This window comes from Pecten maximus, chromosome 3 (genome assembly GCF_902652985.1).
Source record: "Pecten maximus chromosome 3, xPecMax1.1, whole genome shotgun sequence".
Taxonomy (NCBI): domain Eukaryota; kingdom Metazoa; phylum Mollusca; class Bivalvia; order Pectinida; family Pectinidae; genus Pecten; species Pecten maximus.
The window spans coordinates 48,160,302-48,185,134 of NC_047017.1; the positions used below are offsets into that span (position 1 = coordinate 48,160,302).

A 24,833-nucleotide genomic window follows, 5' to 3' on the forward strand; every position below is an offset into this window, starting at 1 on the left:
TGGTCACGGGCTATTTAAACTGACTTTTTTCTCATCTTGCATTTCACTGAATTTATCAGCTTATTTGGATGTCAACAGCATTAAATGTTTAATATATTTACGGAAAGTCCCTTCTTTGTATTGCTGAATTTCGAGCATACTGGAGTGATGCTGGTCTTGTTTACTTTTAACATTATTTCTTGAAGTGAAAAATGTATTTATTTCTTCATAATCACTCAACTTGCTGTGCAAGCAACACATTCACTTCCGTGGAATTCTTGTGTACGTTTTGGGCTGGTAACATAAATTTTTATTCAAATGAAATTATTTGTTACAAGCGTCAAGATTAAATTATTCACAAATAGTACAAAAGGAGGGGAGAGTTGGTTAATGGAAGGCTACATGAAGGCACCTTTTTGGCTTGGTACATAGAACAGACAAGATGAGTGAACAGGTGAATTAAAAGGAGCAAAGTTGAATGGTACGGCACCTGTTGGTGTGGGCTCATTGAAGAGATCCTACAAAGGGAAGGAGGAATTGATGAACAAGAGGGATTCTGTACTACAAAAGGGCAGGGACATCAGGTTGAATGGTGAACACCAGAGATTCTGTACTACAAAAGGGCAGGGACGTCAGGTTGAATGGTGAACACAAGGGATTCTGTACTACAAAGGGGCAGGGACATCAGGTTGAATGGTGAACACAAGGGATTCTGTACTACAAAGGGGCAGGGACGTCAGGTTGAATGGTGAACACCAGGGATTCTGTACTACAAAAGGGCAGGGACATCAGGTTGAATGGTGAACACAAGGGATTCTGTACTACAAAAGGGCAGGGACGTCAGGTGGATTGAGAGCACCTAGCTGGTGGATTTGGTGAACTGAACACATATGACAAATTAAAGGGAGCAGAAAATTGATGAACACAAAAGTTGAATGAGGGCACCTGTTGGAGTTGGGGCATTGAACAGATATTACAAAAGGAAGGGAAAATTGATGAACACAAGGTTTAAAAAGGTTACCTGTTGAAGTTGGTGCATTGAACAGATATTACAAAGGGAAGGGAAAATTGATGAACACAAGGTTTAAAAAGGTTACCTGTTGAAGTTGGTGCATTGAACAGATATTACAAAGGGAAGGGAAAATTGATGAACACAAGGTTTAAAAAGGTTACCTGTTGAAGTTGGTGCATTGAAAGGATATTACAAAGGGAAGAGAAAATTGATGAACACAAAGTTAAATATTGACACCTGTTAAGAGTGGATACATTCAACAGACAGGGCCAAGTGACAGTTAAAGAAAGCTTCCTCCCTACGTCATGGCTGATAAGTTTCCATCGATTATCAAAGGATTGTTGTTGACAGTAGCATATTGCCACACAATATAACCAGTGCATGATAAGATGGAGTCATACTTGAGTTGTCAGCAGGGGACGTTCCTGTCTTTCCTGTTGTATTAGTTACGGTAAATATCCCCTAATTTAGACAATTATTATTACAATGGCCATAGTAACAGTTTTATATACATTTTCGTCATTTTGTATATTTTTATTTTCAGTTTGTGTTTTTTTAAAGGTCCAATAAAACACAATCATTACTGTTCTAAAATTGATGATTAAACAAAAAGGGGTGTTTATTTGTTGGTATGGACATATTCGGGGATAAATATAGGTCAATAGTCAGTGAGAATTATGAAGGCCAGACCACTACTAAGATTGAGTGGTAATTATACAGATCAATTTCTTTTTTGCTGTTAGGTTTTGTTGTTCCTGAATTTGTTCATTTATGTGAAGGTGGCTATTGGAAATTCCTCGGATCATGTAACTCATAAATAACTATGGTTCGAAATGCACCACAATTTACGCTTTATATAACTTATTTATAAATATTTATGCATATAATTGTTTTTTCTATTCAGAGAGTGCACAATTTAATGAGGCGTACCCTTTATTCTGACAATCAGATTGATAAGTTCATTTGAATTGGCGCCATTGGCAAAAAAAAAAAAAAAAACATTTATCAATTATCATATTGTTGAATGAAGAAATTTTCATGGATCTTGCACACAGGTTTCCAGTGTCTGTTTCAACAGTAATGGTTACATATTTAGTCCAGTTAAAGGCACAAATAGTGCTACAATTTACATATTTCTGAAATCTGTAATCATGATACCTCAGAATATAACAGCACACTTACAGACATTTTTTTGACTGATCATTATTTCCTTCATGGTAGGCTTTCAAACATGAAACTGAAAATAAAAAAATAGAAGAAAGTGAGTCATGACTGGAAAGGGGCATATTTTGGAATTATTATGGTGTACTGTCAACAGCTCTCTAAAGTGATCTGTACATTTCCGTACCCCCTAGACACCCTATCAGATAATCATACCTGGTTTGTGGGTGACTTAAGCAAACTATTTGATAAGAACTTTAAACAGAAATCGATAATAAGTTTGTTTGAATTTTTTTTTTATCAAAGTTTCCATTGCAGAATATAGATAACAACGCAGTTTATAAAATAACACCGAAAGATAAAATAAACACTTTAAAACAAAATGATGTTCAAAGTATCAGGGATATCTACCATACAGTGTCATGTACCTAGCATGAGCCTGAATTAGAGGACAGTGTATATAATTACATAGGAACTCTCCTACATATGTAGTAACACGGGTGAAAGGTCATAGCCCTGGAGTAAATACTTCTCCAGTGAGTGAATACTGCTTTAGATGTTAGTGTGTGCAAAAGTGGGCCTACTTCACACCTGGACAATAGTATGACCTACCATTAATAGGTAAGTTACTGTCTCAATAGATGTATGTGATGGAGGAGGAGGGCACTGTTTACATATATAACAGTCATCATATAATGTATAATAGAGACGCCGGAGTACAGTGTATGATAGAGCCTCCCGGGTACAGTGTATGATGGAGCCTCCCGAGTACAGTGTATGATGGAGCCTCCCGGTACAGTGTATAATAGAGCCTCCCGAGTACAGTGTATGATGGAGTCTCCCGAGTACAGTGTATGATGGAGCCTCCCGGGTACAGTGTATAATAGAGCCTCCCGAGTACAGTGTATGATGGAGTCTCCCGAGTACAGTGTATGATGGAGTCTCCCGAGTACAGTGTATAATAGAGCCTCCCGAGTACAGTGTATGATGGAGTCTCCCGAGTACAGTGTATGATGGAGTCTCCCGAGTACAGTGTATAATAGAGCCTCCCGAGTACAGTGTATGATGGAGTCTCCCGAGTACAGTGTATGATGGAGCCTCCCGGGTACAGTGTATAATAGAGCCTCCCGAGTACAGTGTATGATGGAGTCTCCCGAGTACAGTGTATGATGGAGTCTCCCGAGTACAGTGTATAATAGAGCCTCCCGAGTACAGTGTATGATGGAGTCTCCGAGTACAGTGTATGATGGAGTCTCCCGAGTACAGTGTATGATGGAGCCTCCGAGTACAGTGTATGATGGAGTCTCCCGAGTACAGTGTATGATGGAGCCTCCCGAGTACAGTGCATGATGGAGCCTCCCGGGTACAGTGTATAATAGAGCCTCCCGAGTACAGTGTATGATGGAGTCTCCCGAGTACAGTGTATAATAGAGCCTCCCGAGTACAGTGTATGATGGAGTCTCCCGAGTACAGTGTATGATGGAGCCTCCCGAGTACAGTGCATGATGGAGCCTCCCGGGTACAGTGTATGATAGAGCCTCCCGGGTACAGTGTATGATGGAGTCTTCCGGGCACATTGTATGATGGAGCCTCCCGGTACAGTGTATAATAGAGCCTCCCGAGTACAGTGTATGATGGAGTCTCCCGAGTACAGTGTATGATGGAGCCTCCCGAGTACAGTGTATGATGGAGCCTCCCGGGTACAGTGTATAATAGAGCCTCCCGAGTACAGTGTATAATAGAGCCTCCCGAGTACAGTGTATGATGGAGCCTCCCGAGTACAGTGCATGATGGAGCCTCCCGGGTACAGTGTATGATAGAGCCTCCCGGGTACAGTGTATGATGGAGTCTTCCGGGCACATTGTATGATGGAGCCTCCCGGTACAGTGTATAATAGAGCCTCCCGAGTACAGTGTATAATGGAGCCTCCCGAGTACAGTGTATGATGGAGTCTCCCGAGTACAGTGTATGATGGAGTCTCCCGAGTACAGTGTATGATGGAGCCTCCCGGGTACAGTGTATGATGGAGCCTCACGAGTACAGTGTATAATAGAGCCTCCCGGGTACAGTGTAGGATGGAGTCTGCCGGGTACAGTGTATGATGGAGCCTCCCGAGTACAGTGCATGATGGAACCTCCCGGGTACAGTGTATGATGGAGCCTCCCGAGTACAGTGTATGATGGAGTCTCCTGGGTACAGTGTATGATGGAGCCTCCCAAGTACAGTGTATGATGGAGCCTCCCGGGTACAGTGTATGATGGAGTCTCTTGAGTACAGTGTATGATGGAGTCTCCCGAGTACAGTGTATGATGGAGCCTCCCGAGTACAGTGTATGGAGCCTCCGAGTACAGTGTATGATGGAGCCTCCCGGGTACAGTGTATGATGGAGTCTCCCGAGTACAGTGTATGATGGAGCCTCCCGAGTACAGTGTATGGAGCCTCCCGGTACAGTGTATGATGGAGCCTCCCGAGTACAGTGTATGATGGAGCCTCCCGGGTACAGTGTATGATGGAGCCTCCCGAGTACAGTGTATGATGGAGCCTCCCGGGTACAGTGTATGATGGAGCCTCCCGAGTACAGTGTATGATGGAGCCTCCCGGGTACAGTGTATGATGGAGCCTCCCGAGTACAGTGTATGATGGAGCCTCCCGAGTACAGTGTATGGAGCCTCCCGGTACAGTGTATAATAGAGCCACCCGAGTACAGTGTATGATGGAGCCTCCGAGTACAGTGTATGATGGAGTCTCCCGAGTACAGTGTATGATGGAGCCTCCTGGGTACAGTGTATGATGGAGCCTCCTGGGTACAGTGTATGATAGAGCCTCCCGAGTACAGTGTATGATGGAGCCTCCCGGGTACAGTGTATGATGGAGTCTCCCGAGTACAGTGTATGATGGAGTGTCCCAGGTACAGTGTATGATGGAGTCTCTCGGGTAGTGTACGATGGAGCCTCCCGAGTACAGTGTATGATGGAGTCTCCGGGGTACAGTGTATGATGGAGCCTCTGGGGTACAGTGAAGTCACTTAATAATCTGTGTAGTTTACACCCATAAATATCAATTCATGGTTGACTGCAAGGATATGACTGTATTTTATTGGTCTTAAGTTGATTAAGCACCCCTTAATGCTCCACTTATTTTACAGATGAATGCACCTGGAAATAATATCCGGTTTATCCCAATGGGAATCAGAGGAGTGTTATGCCATGATAACTGAAACTTCTACATTTGTAAATAAGGGAAGTGACTACACTTGACACTGAATAGTCGCCCACTGGGACCCAGGGGGACTAATTCTACACTTTACACTGATAGTCCCCCACTGGGACCCAGGAGGACTAATTCTACACTTTACACTGGGTAGTCCTCCACCGGGACCCAGGGGGACTAATTCTACACTTTACACTGGGTAGTCCTCCACCGGGACCCAGGGGGACTAATTCTACACATTACACTGGGTAGTCCCCCACCGGGACCCAGGGGGACTAATTCTACACTTGACACTGAATAGTCCCCCACCGGGACCCAGGGGGACTAATTCTACACTTTACACTGGGTAGTCCCCCACTGGGACCCAGGGGGACTAATTCTACACTTTACACTGGGTAGTCCCCCACTGGGACCCAGGGGGACTAATTCTACACTTTACATGGATAGTCCCCCTCCGGGACCCAGGGGGACTAATTCTACACTTTACACTGAGTAGTCCCCCACCGGGACCCAGGGGGACTAATTCTACACTTTACACTGAGTAGTCCCCCACCGGGACCAGGGGGACTAATTCTACACTTTACACTGATAGTCCCCCTCCGGGACCCAGGGGGACTAATTCTACACTTTACACTGATAGTCCCCCACTGGGACCCAGGGGGACTAATTCTACACTTTACACGGATAGTCCCCCTCCGGGACCCAGGGGGACTAATTCTACACTTTACACTGATAGTCCCCCACTGGGACCCAGGAGGACTAATTCTACACTTTACACTGGGTAGTCCTCCACCGGGACCCAGGGGTACTAATTCTACACTTTACACTGGGTAGTCCTCCACCGGGACCCAGGGGGACTAATTCTACACTTGACACTGAATAGTCCCCCACCGGGACCCAGGGGGACTAATTCTACACTTTACACTGGGTAGTCCCCCACTGGGACCCAGGGGGACTAATTCTACACTTTACACTGGGTAGTCCCCCACTGGGACCCAGGGGGACTAATTCTACACTTTACACGGATAGTCCCCCTCCGGGACCCAGGGGGACTAATTCTACACTTTACACTGAGTAGTCCCCCACCGGGACCCAGGGGGACTAATTCTACACTTTACACTGAGTAGTCCCCCACCGGGACCAGGGGGACTAATTCTACACTTTACACTGGGTAGTCCCCCACCGGGACCCAGGGGGACTAATTCTACACTTGACACTGAGTAGTCCCCCACCGGGACCCAGGGGGACTAATTCTACACTTTACACTGGGTAGTCCCCCACTGGGACCCAGGGGGACTAATTCTACACTTTACACTGGGTAGTCCCCCACTGGGACCCAGGGGGACTAATTCTACACTTTACACGGATAGTCCCCCTCCGGGACCCAGGGGGACTAATTCTACACTTTACACTGAGTAGTCCCCCACCGGGACCCAGGGGGACTAATTCTACACTTTACACTGAGTAGTCCCCCACCGGGACCAGGGGGACTAATTCTACACTTTACACTGAGTAGTCCCCCACCGGGACCCAGGGGGACTAATTCTACACTTTACACTGGTTAGTCCCCCACTGGGACCCAGGGGGACTAATTCTACACTTTACACTGAGTAGTCCCCCACCGGGACCAGGGGTACTAATTCTACACTTTACACTGGGTAGTCCGCCACCGGGACCCAGGGGGACTAATTCTACACTTTACACTGATAGTCCCCCACCGGGACCCAGGGGGACTAATTCTACACTTGACACTGAGTAGTCCCCCACCGGGACCCAGGGGGACTAATTCTACACTTTACACTGGGTAGTCCCCCACCGGGACCCAGGGGGACTAATTCTACACTTTACACTGGGTAGTCCCCCACCGGGACCCAGGGGGACTAATTCTACACTTTACACTGATAGTCCCCCACCGGGACCCAGGGGGACTAATTCTACACTTTACACTGGGTAGTCCCCCACCGGGACCCAGGGGGACTAATTCTACACTTTACACTGAGTAGTCCTCCACCGGGACCCAGGGGGACTAATTCTACACTTTACACGGATAGTCCCCCACCGGGACCCAGGGGGACTAATTCTACACTTTACACTGAGTAGTCCCCCACCGGGACCCAGGGGGACTAATTCTACACTTTACACGGATAGTCCCCCACCGGGACCCAGGGGGACTTATTCTACACTTTACACGGATAGTCCCCCACCGGGACCCAGGGGGACTTATTCTACACTTTACACTGATAGTCCCCCACCAGGACCCAGGGGGACTAATTCTACACTTTACACTGAGTAATCCCCACCGGGACCCAGGGGGACTAATTCTACACTTTACACTGATAGTCCCCCACCGGGACCCAGGGGGACTAATTCTACACTTTACACTGATTAGTCCCCCACCGGGACCCAGGGGGACTAATTCTACACTTTACACGGATAGTCCCCCACCGGGACCCAGGGGGACTAATTCTACACTTTACACTGAGTAGTCCCCCACCGGGACCCAGGGGGACTAATTCTACACTTTACACGGATAGTCCCCCACCGGGACCCAGGGGGACTTATTCTACACTTTACACGGATAGTCCCCCACCGGGACCCAGGGGGACTAATTCTACACTTTACACTGATAGTCCCCCACCAGGACCCAGGGGGACTAATTCTACACTTTACACTGAGTAATCCCCACCGGGACCCAGGGGGACTAATTCTACACTTTACACTGATAGTCCCCCACCGGGACCAGGGGGACTAATTCTACACTTTACACTGGGTAGTCCCCCACTGGGACCCAGGGGGACTAAAGTTTTGCATTGTGTCTCTCTGGCTGGTCCCAGCTGGTTCACCATGGTGAGGCAGTTTGCCTTGAATTAAAGTAGATCACACTGACCTGCATTTTGACCTTTGACCTACATCAAAGAAAAAGTTTGTGTGGGCTCTATTTGCAGGACTATAGTCACTAGAATGTCATACAGGGTTCGATGACATTGATATGGATAGTTATAGATAAAAAATTTAGTTATATAGTCTATTTTATGTCTCACAGGTATATTGGCTCAGTCAGTGTGCATGGCCTAGTCTGTAGTATGGTACTACATGAGTTTGCCTGAGAAACCTAGGAATTTTGGCCTGACCACAGACTGATTGACTCCACAGAATCTTCTTCCACCACCATCAGTCATAAAATGTGTTTTGAGGTATGTATACGATTGTGTTTATATTTCTCCTGGTGAATTTTATTATTCTATAAACTATAATACAGTGTATTGTAAGCTGACAATGCTTATTATTTTACATCTTCACTGTCAAGAATCTATAACATAACAACTATTTTGAAATGCACTTCCTGGAGCTGTAAAAACCATATAAGGACTGTATATTTGCCTCTATAAAACCTAATGATGATATATGTGTTTGTTTGTCTTGTTTTAGCGTGAATAAATTTATTATCATCATAAATGTTGATGGTTGTCCAATCATAACTTTTTATGAGTTTCCATTCTGTGTATTTACCCTGTTAATATCTTTATATTAGTTAGAGTAGATACCAGGTACTCATACAACACCTGACAACTTGTGAACAGTTTCTAGGGATAAGAACAATTTATTCTGTAAGACCTATTATTTGTCCCTCACCTCAGATTAATAATGTTGGTGTACAGACCTTGATTTATTGTACTAATAAATAACACATTTCTATTTAATGTTCCAAACCTTGTAAGGTAAATCTGATATTAGTGTCTATAGTGATCCCCACACACGGGGACATGTAGTAGATTTAAATCTGTCTTACAAGGCCGTCTATTCTCCACTGAACCAGGAGTTTGTATTATAAGCCTCCACATTCAGTTGTTTAGTATATATATATATGAATACTTCAGGGCCTCACAATAAAATGTCCATTTATCAGTATCTCTAGACTTTGCTGTACCTGCCTGAAGGCCATCTTTCACTTTACATATATTATACATGTATACACTACCTATTGATGGTTTTGTCATTCACTTTACAGTATCATACATGTATACACTACCTTTTGATGGTTTTGTCATTCACTTTACATATATCATACATGTATACACTACCTTTTGATGGTTTTGTCATTCACTTTACAGATATCATACATGTATACACTACCTATTGATGGTTTTGTCATTCACTTTACAGATATCATACATGTATACACTACCTATTGATGGTTTTGTCATTGACTTTACAGATATCATACATGTATACACTACCTATTGATGGTTTTGTCATTCACTTTACAATATCATACATGTATACACTACCTATTGATGGTTTTGTCATTCACTTTACAGATATCATACATGTATACACTACCTATTGATGGTTTTGTCATTCACTTTACAGATATCATACATGTATACACTACCTATTGATGGTTTTGTCATTCACTTTACAGTATCATACATGTATACACTACCTATTGATGGTTTTGTCATTCACTTTACAGATATCATACATGTATACACTACCTATTGATGGTTTTGTCATTCACTTTACAGTATCATACATGTATACACTACCTATTGATGGTTTTGTCATTGACTTTACAGATATCATACATGTATACACTACCTATTGATGGTTTTGTCATTCACTTTACAATATCATACATGTATACACTACCTATTGATGGTTTTGTCATTCACTTTACAGATATCATACATGTATACACTACCTATTGATGGTTTTGTCATTCACTTTACAGTATCATACATGTATACACTACCTATTGATGGTTTTGTCATTGACTTTACAGATATCATACATGTATACACTACCTATTGATGGTTTTGTCATTCACTTTACAGATAGCATACATGTATACACTACCTATTGATGGTTTTGAAGAGACAAATTGTACTGTCATGATATGATGATGGTTTTGAAGAGACAAATTGTACTGTCATGATATGATGATGGTTTTGAAGAGACAAATTGTACTGTCATGATATGATGATGGTTTTGAAGAGACAAATTGTACTGTCATGATATGATGATGGTTCTGAAGAGACAAATTGTACTGTCATGATATGATGATGGTTTTGAAGAGACAAATTGTACTGTCATGATATGATGATGGTCTTGGGGAGACAAATTGTACTGTCATGATATGATGATGGTCTTGGGGAGACAAATTGTACTGTCATGATATGATGATGGTCTTGAAGAGACAAATTGTACTGTCATGACATGATGATGGTCTTGAAGAGACAAATTGTACTGTCATGATATGATGATGGTCTTGAAGAGACAAATTGTACTGTCATGATATGATGATGGTTTTGAAGAGACAAATTGTACTGTCATGATATGATGATGGTCTTGAAGAGACAAATTGTACTGTCATGATATGATGATGGTTTTGAAGAGACAAATTGTACTGTCATGATATGATGATGGTCTTGAAGAGACAAATTGTACTGTCATGATATGATGATGGTTTTGAAGAGACAAATTGTACTGTCATGATATGATGATGGTTCTGAAGAGACAAATTGTACTGTCATGATATGATGATGGTTTTGAAGAGACAAATTGTACTGTCATGATATGATGATGGTCTTGGGGAGACAAATTGTACTGTCATGATATGATGATGGTCTTGGGGAGACAAATTGTACTGTCATGATATGATGATGGTCTTGAAGAGACAAATTGTACTGTCATGACATGATGATGGTCTTGAAGAGACAAATTGTACTGTCATGATATGATGATGGTCTTGAAGAGACAAATTGTACTGTCATGATATGATGATGGTTTTGAAGAGACAAATTGTACTGTCATGATATGATGATGGTCTTGAAGAGACAAATTGTACTGTCATGATATGATGATGGTTTTGAAGAGACAAATTGTACTGTCATGATATGATGATGGTCTTGAAGAGACAAATTGTACTGTCATGATATGATGATGGTTTTGAAGAGACAAATTGTACTGTCATGATATGATGATGGTTTTGAAGAGACAAATTGTACTGTCATGATATGATGATGGTTTTGAAGAGACAAATTGTACTGTCATGACATGATGATGGTCTTGAAGAGACAAATTGTACTGTCATGATATGATGATGGTCTTGAAGAGACAAATTGTACTGTCATGATATGATGATGGTTTTGAAGAGACAAATTGTACTGTCATGATATGATGATGGTCTTGAAGAGACAAATTGTACTGTCATGATATGATGATGGTTTTGAAGAGACAAATTGTACTGTCATGATATGATGATGGTCTTGAAGAGACAAATTGTACTGTCATGATATGATGATGGTTTTGAAGAGACAAATTGTACTGTCATGATATGATGATGGTTTTGAAGAGACAAATTGTACTGTCATGATATGATGATGGTTTTGAAGAGACAAATTGTACTGTCATGACATGATGATGGTCTTGGGTTGAGCTTTATGAAATTTCCTTCATTTGGGATGTTTTGCTTAACAAAATGTCCCAATTTTCAAGTCTAAGAAAAGTGTTTTAATTGTCCTCTTTTTGATAAATCAATATTTCAGAAATACATGTTTAAGTTGCTAATTTATTTACTAGATATTAAAAACTGATTAATTAAAATTTTTGTCTTAATTTATGGGAATAAATATTATAGTCTTTGTCCTAAATTTGGGGAAATTGGTGGGCCAAACCCAATCTGACGATTCTGTCAATGGATTAAAGACCGACACATTATAACCACGTAACTGCTTGCTTTTCATATAAACATTCAATTTAAAATCTAGATAGAGCTAGCATTGCCCTGGGTGGAGGGACCCACCCACCTTGATAGTCTGAGGGGTCATAATGGACCTTTTCTCAAAAGACGGGGTTCAGATAGTAAATGAAACAAAGTGAGGTTCAGTGAAAAATCCTTTATTAATACAATCAATAATCAAATTCAGCAAAAACTCAATAACAATTCAGTTCATAACTTTCAGTGAGGATTTTGGATGTTCTGTCCATCACACAAATTAAAAAACATTATGAAAATAAAGAACAAAAATTGCAGTTAATTATTATTCTGTGTAGACGTACAGCAAGTCATACAAGCACTGGTATATTATTGAATTGCTTTGTTAAGCAGCATAAATTATGATAAGTATCACTTTGTTAGGGAACTGTAAACATCAACATCACTTTGTTAGGGAACCATAGACATTGACATCACATTGTTGAGATGTAGACATTGACATCACTTTGTTGAGGAGATGTAGACATTGACATCACTTTGTTGAGGAGATGTAGACATTGACATCACTTTGTTGGGATGTAGACATTGACATCACTTTGTTGAGGGGTAGTAGACATTGACATCACTTTGTTGGGGAGCAGTAGACATTGACATCACTTTGTTGGGGAGATGTAGACATTGACATTACTTTGTTGGGGGAGATGTAGACATTGACATCACTTTGTTGGGGGAGATGTAGACATTGACATCACTTTGTTGAGGAGATGTAGACATTGACATCACTTTGTTGAGGGGTAGTAGACATTGACATCACTTTGTTGAGGGGTAGTAGACATTGACATCACTTTGTTGGGGAGCAGTAGACATTGACATCACTTTGTTGGGGAGCAGTAGACATTGACATCACTTTGTTGGGGGAGATGTAGACATTGACATTACTTTGTTGGGGGAGATGTAGACATTGACATCACTTTGTTGAGATGTAGACATTGACATCACTTTGTTGAGATGTAGACATTGACATTACTTTGTTGGGGGAGATGTAGACATTGACATCAATTTGTTGGGGGAGCAGTAGACATTGACATCACTTTGTTGGGGGAGATGTAGACATTGACATCACTTTGTTGAGGAGATGTAGACATTGACATCACTTTGTTGGGGGAGATGTAGACATTGACATCACTTTGTTGAGGAGATGTAGACATTGACATCACTTTGTTGAGGAGACATAGACATTGACATCACTTTGTTGAGGAGATGTAGACATTGACATCACTTTGTTGGGGAGCAGTAGACATTGACATCACTTTGTTGAGGAGCAGTAGACATTGACATCACTTTGTTGAGGAGATGTAGACATTGACATCACTTTGTTGGGGAGATGTAGACATTGACATCACTTTGTTGGGGAGATGTAGACATTGACATCACTTTGTTGAGGAGACGTAGACATTGACATCACTTTGTTGGGGAGATGTAGACATTGACATCACTTTGTTGAGGAGATGTAGACATTGACATCACTTTGTTCAGATGTAGACATTGACATCACTTTGTTCAGATGTAGACATTGACATCACTTTGTTCAGACGTAGACATTGACATCACTTTGTTGGGGGAGCAGTAGAAATTGACATCACTTTGTTGAGGAGATGTAGACATTGACATCACTTTGTTGAGGAGATATAGAAATTGACATCACTTTGTTGGGGAGATGTAGACATTGACATCACTTTGTTAGACTGAATCCTTTCCCCGAACGACTGGTCTGCCCGCTTTATTTCTGATGACTGTATAAAACACTGATAATAATGGGATGAACATAAGTGAAATTGTATAATCTGACAATGGAATCATTCTGCTAATAGGTTTATGGCAGCAGGCGTGTTACATTGTTATTGTCATCAACGTATTTTTATCGTAATTTTATTTTCGTACCCTGTCTAGGGATGGGAAATCTGTTAATAGATTTGTTATTGACTGGCAGTAAGACAATAATCAATATACATATATATATATTCTTGTTTCCTTTTGTAGATGTGTTAATCATGTTTCTTGACAACACTGTATTTCCCTAATTTTTCAGTTATTTTCACTGATGATCAAGCCCTGCTAGTGTCATGACAACATGACGTCAGAAAATGCTGTTGACACTTTAATGGTATTGTCGTACGATGTCAACCAAAGGGAATGATCAGAACCCAGTAAGTTCTGAAGACAGTGGAGATGTCACCAATACAGCTTGTGCTGGTTTTGCCAACAGTCCTAACTTAACCCAGGAGTTATGCTCTCCTGGTCAGGGTGAGAAGATGAAGGAACATAGTCGATATTCTACAACCACGTCTGTAGGTCATCAAGACACACTCCAACAACACAGGTTGTCTTTGGATTCTAACATTAGTTGGAACAAATCCTCCGTGTCATATCAAAAGAACAGTTATCAAAAAGAAATACGCTCTGTTTCATTGGCCTCATTAGAGCAAACATCTGGTCATCGTTGTGAAACTTATGATTCAGGTTTTGATGGTGGGATTCCTACAGATGACAGGAGACCAGACAGGATACCAGCCTCTCTAAGTAAGAGAGGGTACCTGTCCGAGTACGACTACAGAAGATGGACGGGGATCAGTTCTACTCCCAGTCAGAGTCAATACATCAAAAAACATTTGGTGCAGCGCAGGGATATATCCCCAGTACGTTGGGATAAAAGTATAGGTAAAAAAACTAATTCTCATTCCTCAACATTGTCATCTTCAGTATCTTCACCATTGTCCCCAACAGCAACATCAACAATTTCATCAATGACATCAACAATTTCATTTTCTACATCGTCACCATTTTCATATCAGCCTTTGTCATCATCTTCACCGACACCAGAGACACCTTCTCCATACTCTCAAACTAAATACCGAAGTGCAATAGATACAGACTTACTAAACAAAGGAGCCAGTCCATCATTAATAGAATCTGCCGATTCAAATTGTAACGAAAGTGCTGATATATCAGTGTTTGGTGATGAGGAGGATGGCAAACTGGTGAGGAGACACTTCAAGGGTACGATATCACATACAGAATTTAAAGGTGAATACGTAGAGTCGGACAGTGATAGGACACGAGACAGAATGTGGAGTAGTGAGAGTGCGAGTTGTTGGGGAGGATATTTGGAACGTGATTACAACCTTCTTGGCCATGCACTATTGAGTCCTCGTGGAAGCAGTGGTAGCATATGTAGTATTCGTTCTAGTAATGCTGACTCTGCCGTTGATCTCCTTACTCCAGAAGAGGAAGGTCTCGACTGTTCCAGTATAACCATCGAAGAATCTGTAGATTGGTTCAAGACTACAGACAGAAAACAATACCCTATTTCTCAGCAGGAGAAACAGAACAGATTAGGGCCGAGTGAACAACATACATGTAAGAATATAAAACTACCGTCCGTAGTCATTAGTGACCATAGTGAACCAGTGCAAGAACTGGACAAAGAAAGCAGCACAAATGATTCTCAGGATAAAAATAGAGGAAATATTGCCATGGACTACTTGTCCTACAATAGAGAGAACTCATGTACTTCTGTAAGTTCTAATGAGTCATTTGCCTCTGATACTCTCTCAGATATTGAGGATACCCACCAACCTCCACCCAAACCCAAGGTAAGTCTCTCTATTGATAGTGTTATTCTATTCGTTCTATTTTCGCTGTTTTTAGTTCACTTGGCCCGAAGGGCCAGTGAGCTTATGCCATGGTGCAGCGTCCGTCGTCTGTCTGCCGTCCGTCTGAAATTTGGTCTGGATCATTATTGGGCAAAGGAAATCAAATGTTGTATAAACAGAGGGTGTGGCTCCCCTGGGGCCAGAGGGGTGGGGCCCAATAGGGTAAATTGAGTAAAGTCCTTTAAATCCCTACTTGTCCTGAACACTTGAATGGATTTTGATGAAATTTAGTCTGGAGCATTATTGGGCAATGGGGATCAAACGTTGCATAAACGGAGGGTGGGGCTCCCCTTGGGTCGGAAGGGTTGGACCCAATAGGGGAAACTGAGTTAAGTGCTTTAAATCCCTACTAGTTCCGCTTGAATGGATTTTGATGAAATTCAGTATGGAGCATTATTGGGCAAAGGGGATCAAACACTGTATAAATGGAGGATGTGGCTCCCCTGGGACTGGAGGGGCAGGGCCAAGTAGGGGAAATTGAGGTGAGTCCTTTAAATCCCTGATAGTGCTGAACACTTAAAATGAAATTTGATGAAATTTAGTCTTGATCATTATTAGGGAAAGGGGAATAAACGTTGTATAAATGGAGGATGTGGCTTCCCTGGGATCTTTCCCCACCCCTAGGGACTTAGCTTCTTTGATATATCTTAGAAACCATTGGGATCCCCACCCTATAACCATATATAGCACTGTTGGGCATTAAGGAGCTAAACACAATCTGCACCCCATTACCATTATAGGTAATTAACAAATAGAACATGAACATTATTTTGATGTTTGGTCAAATCCAACCAGGTGAGCGATACAGGCCCTATGGGCCTCTTGTTTTAGGATAGAATACATTCTAAAAACTAATTCTTTGAAAGTATTTGAATCATAATTAACAGAGAATATTATAGTCTGTTTTACAATTTCAGCAAAGAAAACAGTATTTTTTTTAGACTTTAGGTAAAAACTCATGAAACATTGAACCATTAAAGAACCTACAGTAATTAATTGTCACCACCCCAACATCCACAGAATTAATAAGGGGACATTTTTTTTTCTCTCCAGAAGGGTCTGTTATATTTCTGAAATGTTAAAGTCTGTTAGAAAAATAAATCAAGTCAAACTGTTCACTGTACAGACAACATCCATATAGACCTGTTATAGACCTCTAAATACAAAACTACTTATATAATTACTGTATAGGGTAGATTACATTATAAATGTGACAAATCAGAGACAAATCAGAGACAAAGAAAGGATTGACAAAGTAGTGAAGGATGTGAGATCAGATAGCCTTTCTCTCTGTTTCTGGCCTATTTATAAGTTCTCCTAATTAAGCCTTTCTCTCTGTTTCTGGGCTATTTGTAAGTTCTTCTAATTACATGTACCTATATTACAGGATGTGAGGTCAGACAGCTTTTTTCTCTGTTTCTGGCATTATAATTTACAAGTTCTCCTAATTAAGCCTTTTTCTCTGTTTCTGGCCTATTTACAAGTTCTCCAAATTAAGCCTTTCTCTCTGTTTCTGTCCTATTTATAAGTTATCCTAATGACCTATATTACAGGACGTGAGGTCAGATAGCCTTTCTCTCTGTTTCTGGCCTATTTGTAAGTTCTCCTTACCTATTAAGGGATATTTGAGACGGTAGGTTTTATGTGGTAACTATATATATATGTTACCGACGACAATATAACTTTGTCTGTGATATCTTCCAGGACAGTACTGGAAATATGAAACTTTAAAACCTGGCTCGCCTGTAACATGTGCCACATTTTTACTCTTAGACATAAACAAAAATATCAGGTTGCAAATCAAGTTAAATAGAAACACGACATCAACTGAATATTTAAACTATTTTAGATACATGTAGACATATGTGTACATCTAAATACATTGTACAACATCTACTGAATATTTAAACTGTTTTAGATATACATATGTGTACACCTAAATACAACATCAACTGAATGCTTACACTTTTGGCCCTCGATCAACCTGCTCTTGAAGGCAGCTCTAGATCTTTATAATGCACCAGTATTGGTTTCTCATCCAATGTGTATATACCTAGTTCATCTTAGAATTTTCAGCAATTTTTACTTGATTATTTTCTGCAATTTTTACTTGATTTTATTGAATATAAACCAAGAAATCTATACAGTTTTTAACTTTGCAATTAATTCATGTAAGTCAGATTGTAAAAATTAATTTAGATCGAAAATCAATTTGCTAAGGCTTGAATTTCAGATATGCATTAGGGTTATATATAGTAACGATTCGCTCATTTTGAATGCCATTGATAGCAGAAAAATCTTCAAAGTATATTATATACATGCTGATACCTGATCAAATACACATGTCAAAACCATGCATGCAGAAAATTAAAGTTACTTGAAAACAGACTATTGCTGTGTAGTTTGATATTATTATCAATATTAAGTCGGCTTCCATAACCTAGAATTGATACATTACAATTTTAAATGTATTAAGTGAATCACAATTTTCAACTATTCAAGATTTTCCATTTGGAAGATTTTTGGGGTCTTTCTATCAAGCTTCAGACTCTCAGATCTAGACCTGATCAACATTTGCTGACCTTTTTTTGACAAACTTTACTGATAAATCTTATATATACACTAGCATATATTAAGTTGCTTTTATTGGTAGACTAATGTAGTTTTTAGCCAAACCATCACCAGAGCTATTCAAATTTAGAATGCCTTTCGTCCATAGCCTGTCGTTCAGTTTTGATTACAGCTATTTCTCATAGAGTACATCATTTTTGGCTTCATAATTCAACATTTTCCCTGTATGTCGCAGAAATCATTCAGGTTCTCAGCAAAATCTGCATTAATGAGTTAATTTTTATTTTGGATACAAGGTTGAGTTTTGGGGAAAATAGCTAACAATGTTAATATTCATGTTCATATATATTGAAACTTTTCTGATCCTGGCTGCAATTAGGAATGCGTTGACAAAATGGAAGTAGAAGTCTGACGTGTAACTGTTTCTTCACACCTGGTATTGTTCTTCACACCTGGTATTGTTCTTCACACCTGGTATTGTTCTTCACACCTGGTATTGTTCTTCACACCTGGTATTGTTCTTCACACCTGGTATTGTTCTTCACACCTGGTATTGTTCGTTGTTTTTGTATTATGTGTCATGATCATCGATTCAAAGATAGGAAACAAACGAAAACTGAAAAACACATGCAGACACAACCGGAACCTGTCAAAATGTAACATCATCAGAATGTACAAAGTGCAACAATGTACAACAATGTGTAACAATGCATAAAAATGGTGAGCCCAACACAGAGATTCATGCGATAGTTTGATTTATTGGAGAGCATTCTCCAGTAAATCGGACCAATAAGTGAATCGCCGTGTTGGCCTCACTGTTTTTACGCATATATTACCTGATTTTTTTGGTTAGACCTCGTGTATACACCTGTATCCGCGGCAGATTGGTGTGGATTGCTACAATTCTCTACCTTCCGGGGGTGTTGTGTCTATATACACCTGTATCCGCGGCAGATTGGTGTTGATTGCTACAATTCTCTACCTTACGGGGGTGTTGTGTCTATATACACCTGTATCCGCGGCAGATTGGTGTGGATTGTTACAATTCTCTACCTTCCGGGGGTGTTGTGTCTATATACACCTGTATCCGCGGCAGATTGGTGTGGATTGTTACAATTCTCTACCTTCGGGGGTGTTGTGTCTTTATACACCTGTATCCGCGGCAGATTGGTGTGGATTGTTACAATTCTCTACCTTCCAGGGGTGTTGTGTCTATATACACCTGTATCCGCGGCAGATTGGTGTGGATTGTTACAATTCTCTACCTTCGGGGGTGTTGTGTCTTTATACACCTGTATCCGCGGCAGATTGGTGTGGATTGTTACAATTCTCTACCTTCGGGGGTGTTGTGTCTTTATACACCTGTATCCGCGGCAGATTGGTGTGGATTGTTACAATTCTCTACCTTCGGGGGTGCTGTGTCTATATACACCTGTATCCGCGGCAGATTGGTGTGGATTGTTACAATTCTCTACCTTCCGGGGGTGTTGTGTCTATATACACCTGTATCCGCGGCAGATTGGTGTGGATTGTTACAATTCTCTACCTTCCGGGGGTGCTGTGTCTATATACACCTGTATCCGCGGCAGATTGGTGTGGATTGTTACAATTCTCTACCTTCGGGGGTGTTGTGTCTTTATACACCTGTATCCGCGGCAGATTGGTGTGGATTAATTGTTACAATTCTCTACCTTCGGGGGTGCTGTGTCTATATACACCTGTATCCGCGGCAGATTGGTGTGGATTGTTACAATTCTCTACCTTCCGGGGGTGTTGTGTCTATATACACCTGTATCCGGGGCAGATTGGTGTGGATTGTTACAATTCTCTACCTTCCGGGGGTGCTGTGTCTATATACACCTGTATCCGCGGCAGATTGGTGTGGATTGTTACAATTCTCTACCTTCCGGGAGTGTTGTGTCTATATACACCTGTATCCGCGGCAGATTGGTGTGGATTGTTACAATTCTCTACCTTCCGGGGGTGTTGTGTCTATATACACCTGTATCCGCGGCAGATTGGTGTGGATTGTTACAATTCTCTACCTTCGGGGGGTGTTGTGTCTATATACACCTGTATCCGCGGCAGATTGGTGTGGATTGTTACAATTCTCTACCTTCCGGGGGTGTTGTGTCTATATACACCTGTATCCGCGGCAGATTGGTGTGGATTGTTACAATTCTCTACCTTCCGGGGGTGTTGTGTCTATATACACCTGTATCCTCGTCAGATTGGTGTGGATTGTTACAATTCTCTACCTTCCGGGGGTGTTGTGTCTATATACACCTGTATCCGCGGCAGATTGGTGTGGATTGTTACAATTCTCTACCTTCCGGGGGTGTTGTGTCTATATACACCTGTATCCGCGGCAGATTGGTGTGGATTGTTACAATTCTCTACCTTCCGGGGGTGTTGTGTCTATATACACCTGTATCCGCGGCAGATTGGTGTGGATTGTTACAATTCTCTACCTTCCGGGGGTGTTGTGTCTATATACACCTGTATCCGCGGCAGATTGGTGTGGATTGTTACAATTCTCTACCTTCCGGGGTGTTGTGTCGTGTCGTGTCGTGTTGTGTCGTTGAGAGTTCTTGATGGAGCTGTCTCAGATTTAATAAGTAGTTTCAGTTTAATTTGTTTTCAAATGATTAAGGAAAAGAAGAGAAAAGTAGAGAAAAGATTAGTCTTTCAGAGATCAGATAGAGGTCATTTGATGGTTGGCGTCAAGATCCCTCTTGGATCTCTTTATTAAATTTGAATAATTTAGAAGGCTGAAATTTTTTATTAAAAATGGCAAGTTTCTGTTCTAAATAGGGAGAGTTGATAAGCATGTATTATACACATGTCCGGTAACCTATATGTGTTCAAGGTATGCGTCCTTGTCACTAAAACTTCATCAGAATTATAAGGTTTGCCACTTGATAGATCTTGTTGGCTCGGACACAAGCATGCAGAAGCTTCCTAGGTAGGACACAGGAGTAGCTTGAGAGAATCTGGTCTCGCTGTCGTGACATATGTACATCCTACTGTGGAATTTACCCCGACTTTTGGGTTGACAGGTGATCAAGTTCGGAATGCTATGTAGGAGTTATGTGATTGAAATATTGCATATTCTGATGAGTTTTGGTTTGGTTTTCATTGTTTTACATCCTATCAACAGCGGTGGTCATTTACTGATGGGGCAATTGGTTGTTGTTAATCAAATGTTAAACTTGGACTATCTGTCCCTGAATGGTATATGGCCTATCAGGTTATGACTGGTCAGCGACATTCTCATAAACAATAAGATATGCTGTACCATTCAGGGAGGGCAGTTCAATCATGGCGGCTGTGTTGTTGACCCATGCTCTTTTACAACCAATGGTGATGTACGTTATAAATAGAATTCAACAGATTGTCTAGAATTAGCTATAAAAGCCTCTCACATGGATGACAGATCCAGAATTAGCTATAGAAGCCCCTCACACGGATGACAGGTCCAGAATTAGCTATAGAAGCCCCTCACACGGATGACAGGTCCAGAATTAGCTATAGAAGCCCCTCACACGGATGACAGGTCCAGAATTAGCTATAGAAGCCCCTCACACGGATGACATATCCAGATGATTCTGAATCTATTTCTGACAAAGGAGTGTCAATGTCATTGTGAATAAACTGATGTTGGTGATAACAGATCTGATGTTGTTGTCACATTTGGTGTTATTTCCTGTTTTTCAAGCTAAAGGTATTTGAAGTACACCAACCAAATAAATTGAAGACAATTACTTTCTGTTTCCAAGTTAAAAAACACTTTTTATAATTAATATGCTGACAAAGGGTATTGTTATAATTACAACTTTTAATGAAGTAACTAAATACCTGTCATATATCAATACACTGGAAATTATCAATACACTGGAAATTCCTGAGCAAAATACATTCACTTGCTCTGTTTATAACAAAAACGCACTGATTAAGGTTCTTATCAAATCTTCAGTACATTTACATTTAAATGTCACACAAATGGAAAAAGTATACCCCCACATACGTATAAGTACATCATCGTTACACCTGTATTGTCAAATTTGTCTGCAACTTTTAAAAAGTATCAGTTTACTTTTTACATGCACAGTCAGGAATTGGAAATTAACATATCAAATGATATGGAAGGGGAGACAACCCAATCTTCCTACTGAATACTACTGACTGCATGGTCGGTGTCAATACACTAAAGCAGTGTCTGTAATGTGGACACAGGTGACCATTGGTATATATTAATTTGTTAAACAAAGTATCAGTAGATATACATGTTAAATGATAGACTTCTGATACATATAGAGTAATGTCATTGTGTTTAAGTGTATGTTGATCTGGAGTTTATTGAATTGATTTGTTAATGATATCCAATTAACGATATCCAATTAACGATGTCCAATTAACGATATCCAATTACACCTGCATGCATGTTAACGGTGTAACAAATGATATATCAATATAAAAGTTTGTCTGGTATCTATATACATGGTGTATTATACCAAGGTTACATATGGAAATTAATGCTAATTACAACAGGTTGTGAGACACAGGTGCTTCATCCAGGAACAAAAATACTCGACAGATTGTTGTCACTATGTCACTTAATGAAACACACATATACTCACAGTGGAAGAGAGGAATCTCCTGCTCACAGTGGAAGAGAGGAATCTCATACTAATTTTACTAATTTATAAGACTTCATTAATTTGAGTGATGTAGCTATATTAACTTATTAAGCTGGTAATTATATTTTCTGTCTGGTTATTTTATGAAAGTTTAAACCATTTTACTAGTTCCTTACCAAACTTTGTATGACTACAGTTTTGATGGAAATTCCTTGACAATTTTGGACCCTATCATGCTATATCCTCAAACTTCCAAGTTTTGCACCGGCCTGTACATCCTTTTTAGTCCGCCACCATCATATAATGGGCAATTCAAATTGTTTTTCGTTTGTGGTCCATGTGTCGTCCATCGGTCTGTAAACAATCCTTGATATCAATATGCCTTGAAAATTACAGGAATGATTTTTCTCAAACTTCATATGTAGGTTCCCCTTGGTCTATATAGTTGTGGTTATTTGATTTTAAGTCTGATCCAAAAAACAAAATAGCTGACAGTTAAAGTTTAGTATTGCTATATCTGACTTAAAGTTCTTCCTGGTTATGATTATAGATCACTCTTAGATTTTCATTTGTAGATCCCTCTTGTTATCAAACTCATTAAAGTAGATAAAAGATCTGTCTTACATATAATCAATAGACATCATTCAATGGTACCCCAGGTATGTGTGTGAGAGCTAGGGGTATTTAAATTCAACTTCAAATTTTGTTTGAGAGCTGCATGACATGGGCTGTTCAAATTCAACTTCAGATTTTATGTGAGAGATTGGGGTGTATTTAATTCAACTTCAAATTATATGTGAGAGATTGGGGGTATTCTAAATTCAAATTTTAATTCAAATTGTTTTATTGTATTTAAATGACAGAATGAACAGCTGATTTAGCCTACAATGGTAATTTTTCTGCGATATACTCATTTTCCTACTCATTTACACATTCCTTCAATAGATGGGCCATTTAGAAATTAAACATCTCTATGTACAGTACATGTATGTGGATACTTAGGAAAGGTAGATCCACCCTGTAGAGGTGATTATTATCCTCACTTAAATGTCTCACACTAATACCAAAGAGGATTTTCATCAGGTGTACTTCACACATGATTGACTATTACATCAGGTGTACTTCACACATGATTGACTAATACAGATTTATTGAGATGATCTGCCTTTATCTGTAGAAATCATCGTTTTATTCCAGATTATATCGTTGATATAGGCTTAAGTATTGCTAGGAGTTGCTACTAATGGCTTTGATATAGACAGTATGGTAATTATGTATTGTTAGATTTTTCCTCTTGTATATAATTATATATATATATATATATATATATGCATTATATATATACTTGTATATTGGATATGGCGGTGTTGATAAAAAAGCATAAACTTGGAAACATCAATATTATATCTTTGTTAAAAACCACCTAACTTAGCAGCTTTAGATTTATATAATTAGTATAGCCATATCTAGATTTAGTATAGCCATATCTAGAAATGAAATAAAAGATAGTCTGCAGTTTAAAATGCTTACAGCATTGTAGGTGTAAGGGTATCTTTTAAAGAATACTTCATATAGATCTTACATGACTGTCTGTGTATGAAATTTATTAAACTCGTTCAATAATTCCACATGCCAATCATTCGATCGTTTAATAATTCCATATACCATTCACTTGTTCAATATTTCCATATACCATTCTCTTGTTCAATAATTCCATATACCACGCACTCCTTCGAAAATTCAATATACCGGCTACTCCTCCTAAACTACTGAGGAAATTTCAACAAAACTTTATGGCAAAAACCCTAATACACTGTAGATGTGCGTAA

General features: G+C 40.1%; 1 protein-coding gene across 1 annotated transcript in view; it reads left to right on the forward strand.

The window, feature by feature from the left end:
• The first annotated feature begins 14,257 nt into the window (after positions 1-14,257).
• The window catches only part of LOC117322792, a 71,576-nt gene continuing 61,000 nt past the window's right edge, over positions 14,258-24,833 (forward strand). Inside the window, exon 1 of the mRNA XM_033877736.1 lies at positions 14,258-15,733. Coding sequence (XP_033733627.1) covers positions 14,258-15,733 — 1,476 coding nt within the window. The remainder of the gene's footprint in view (positions 15,734-24,833) is intronic.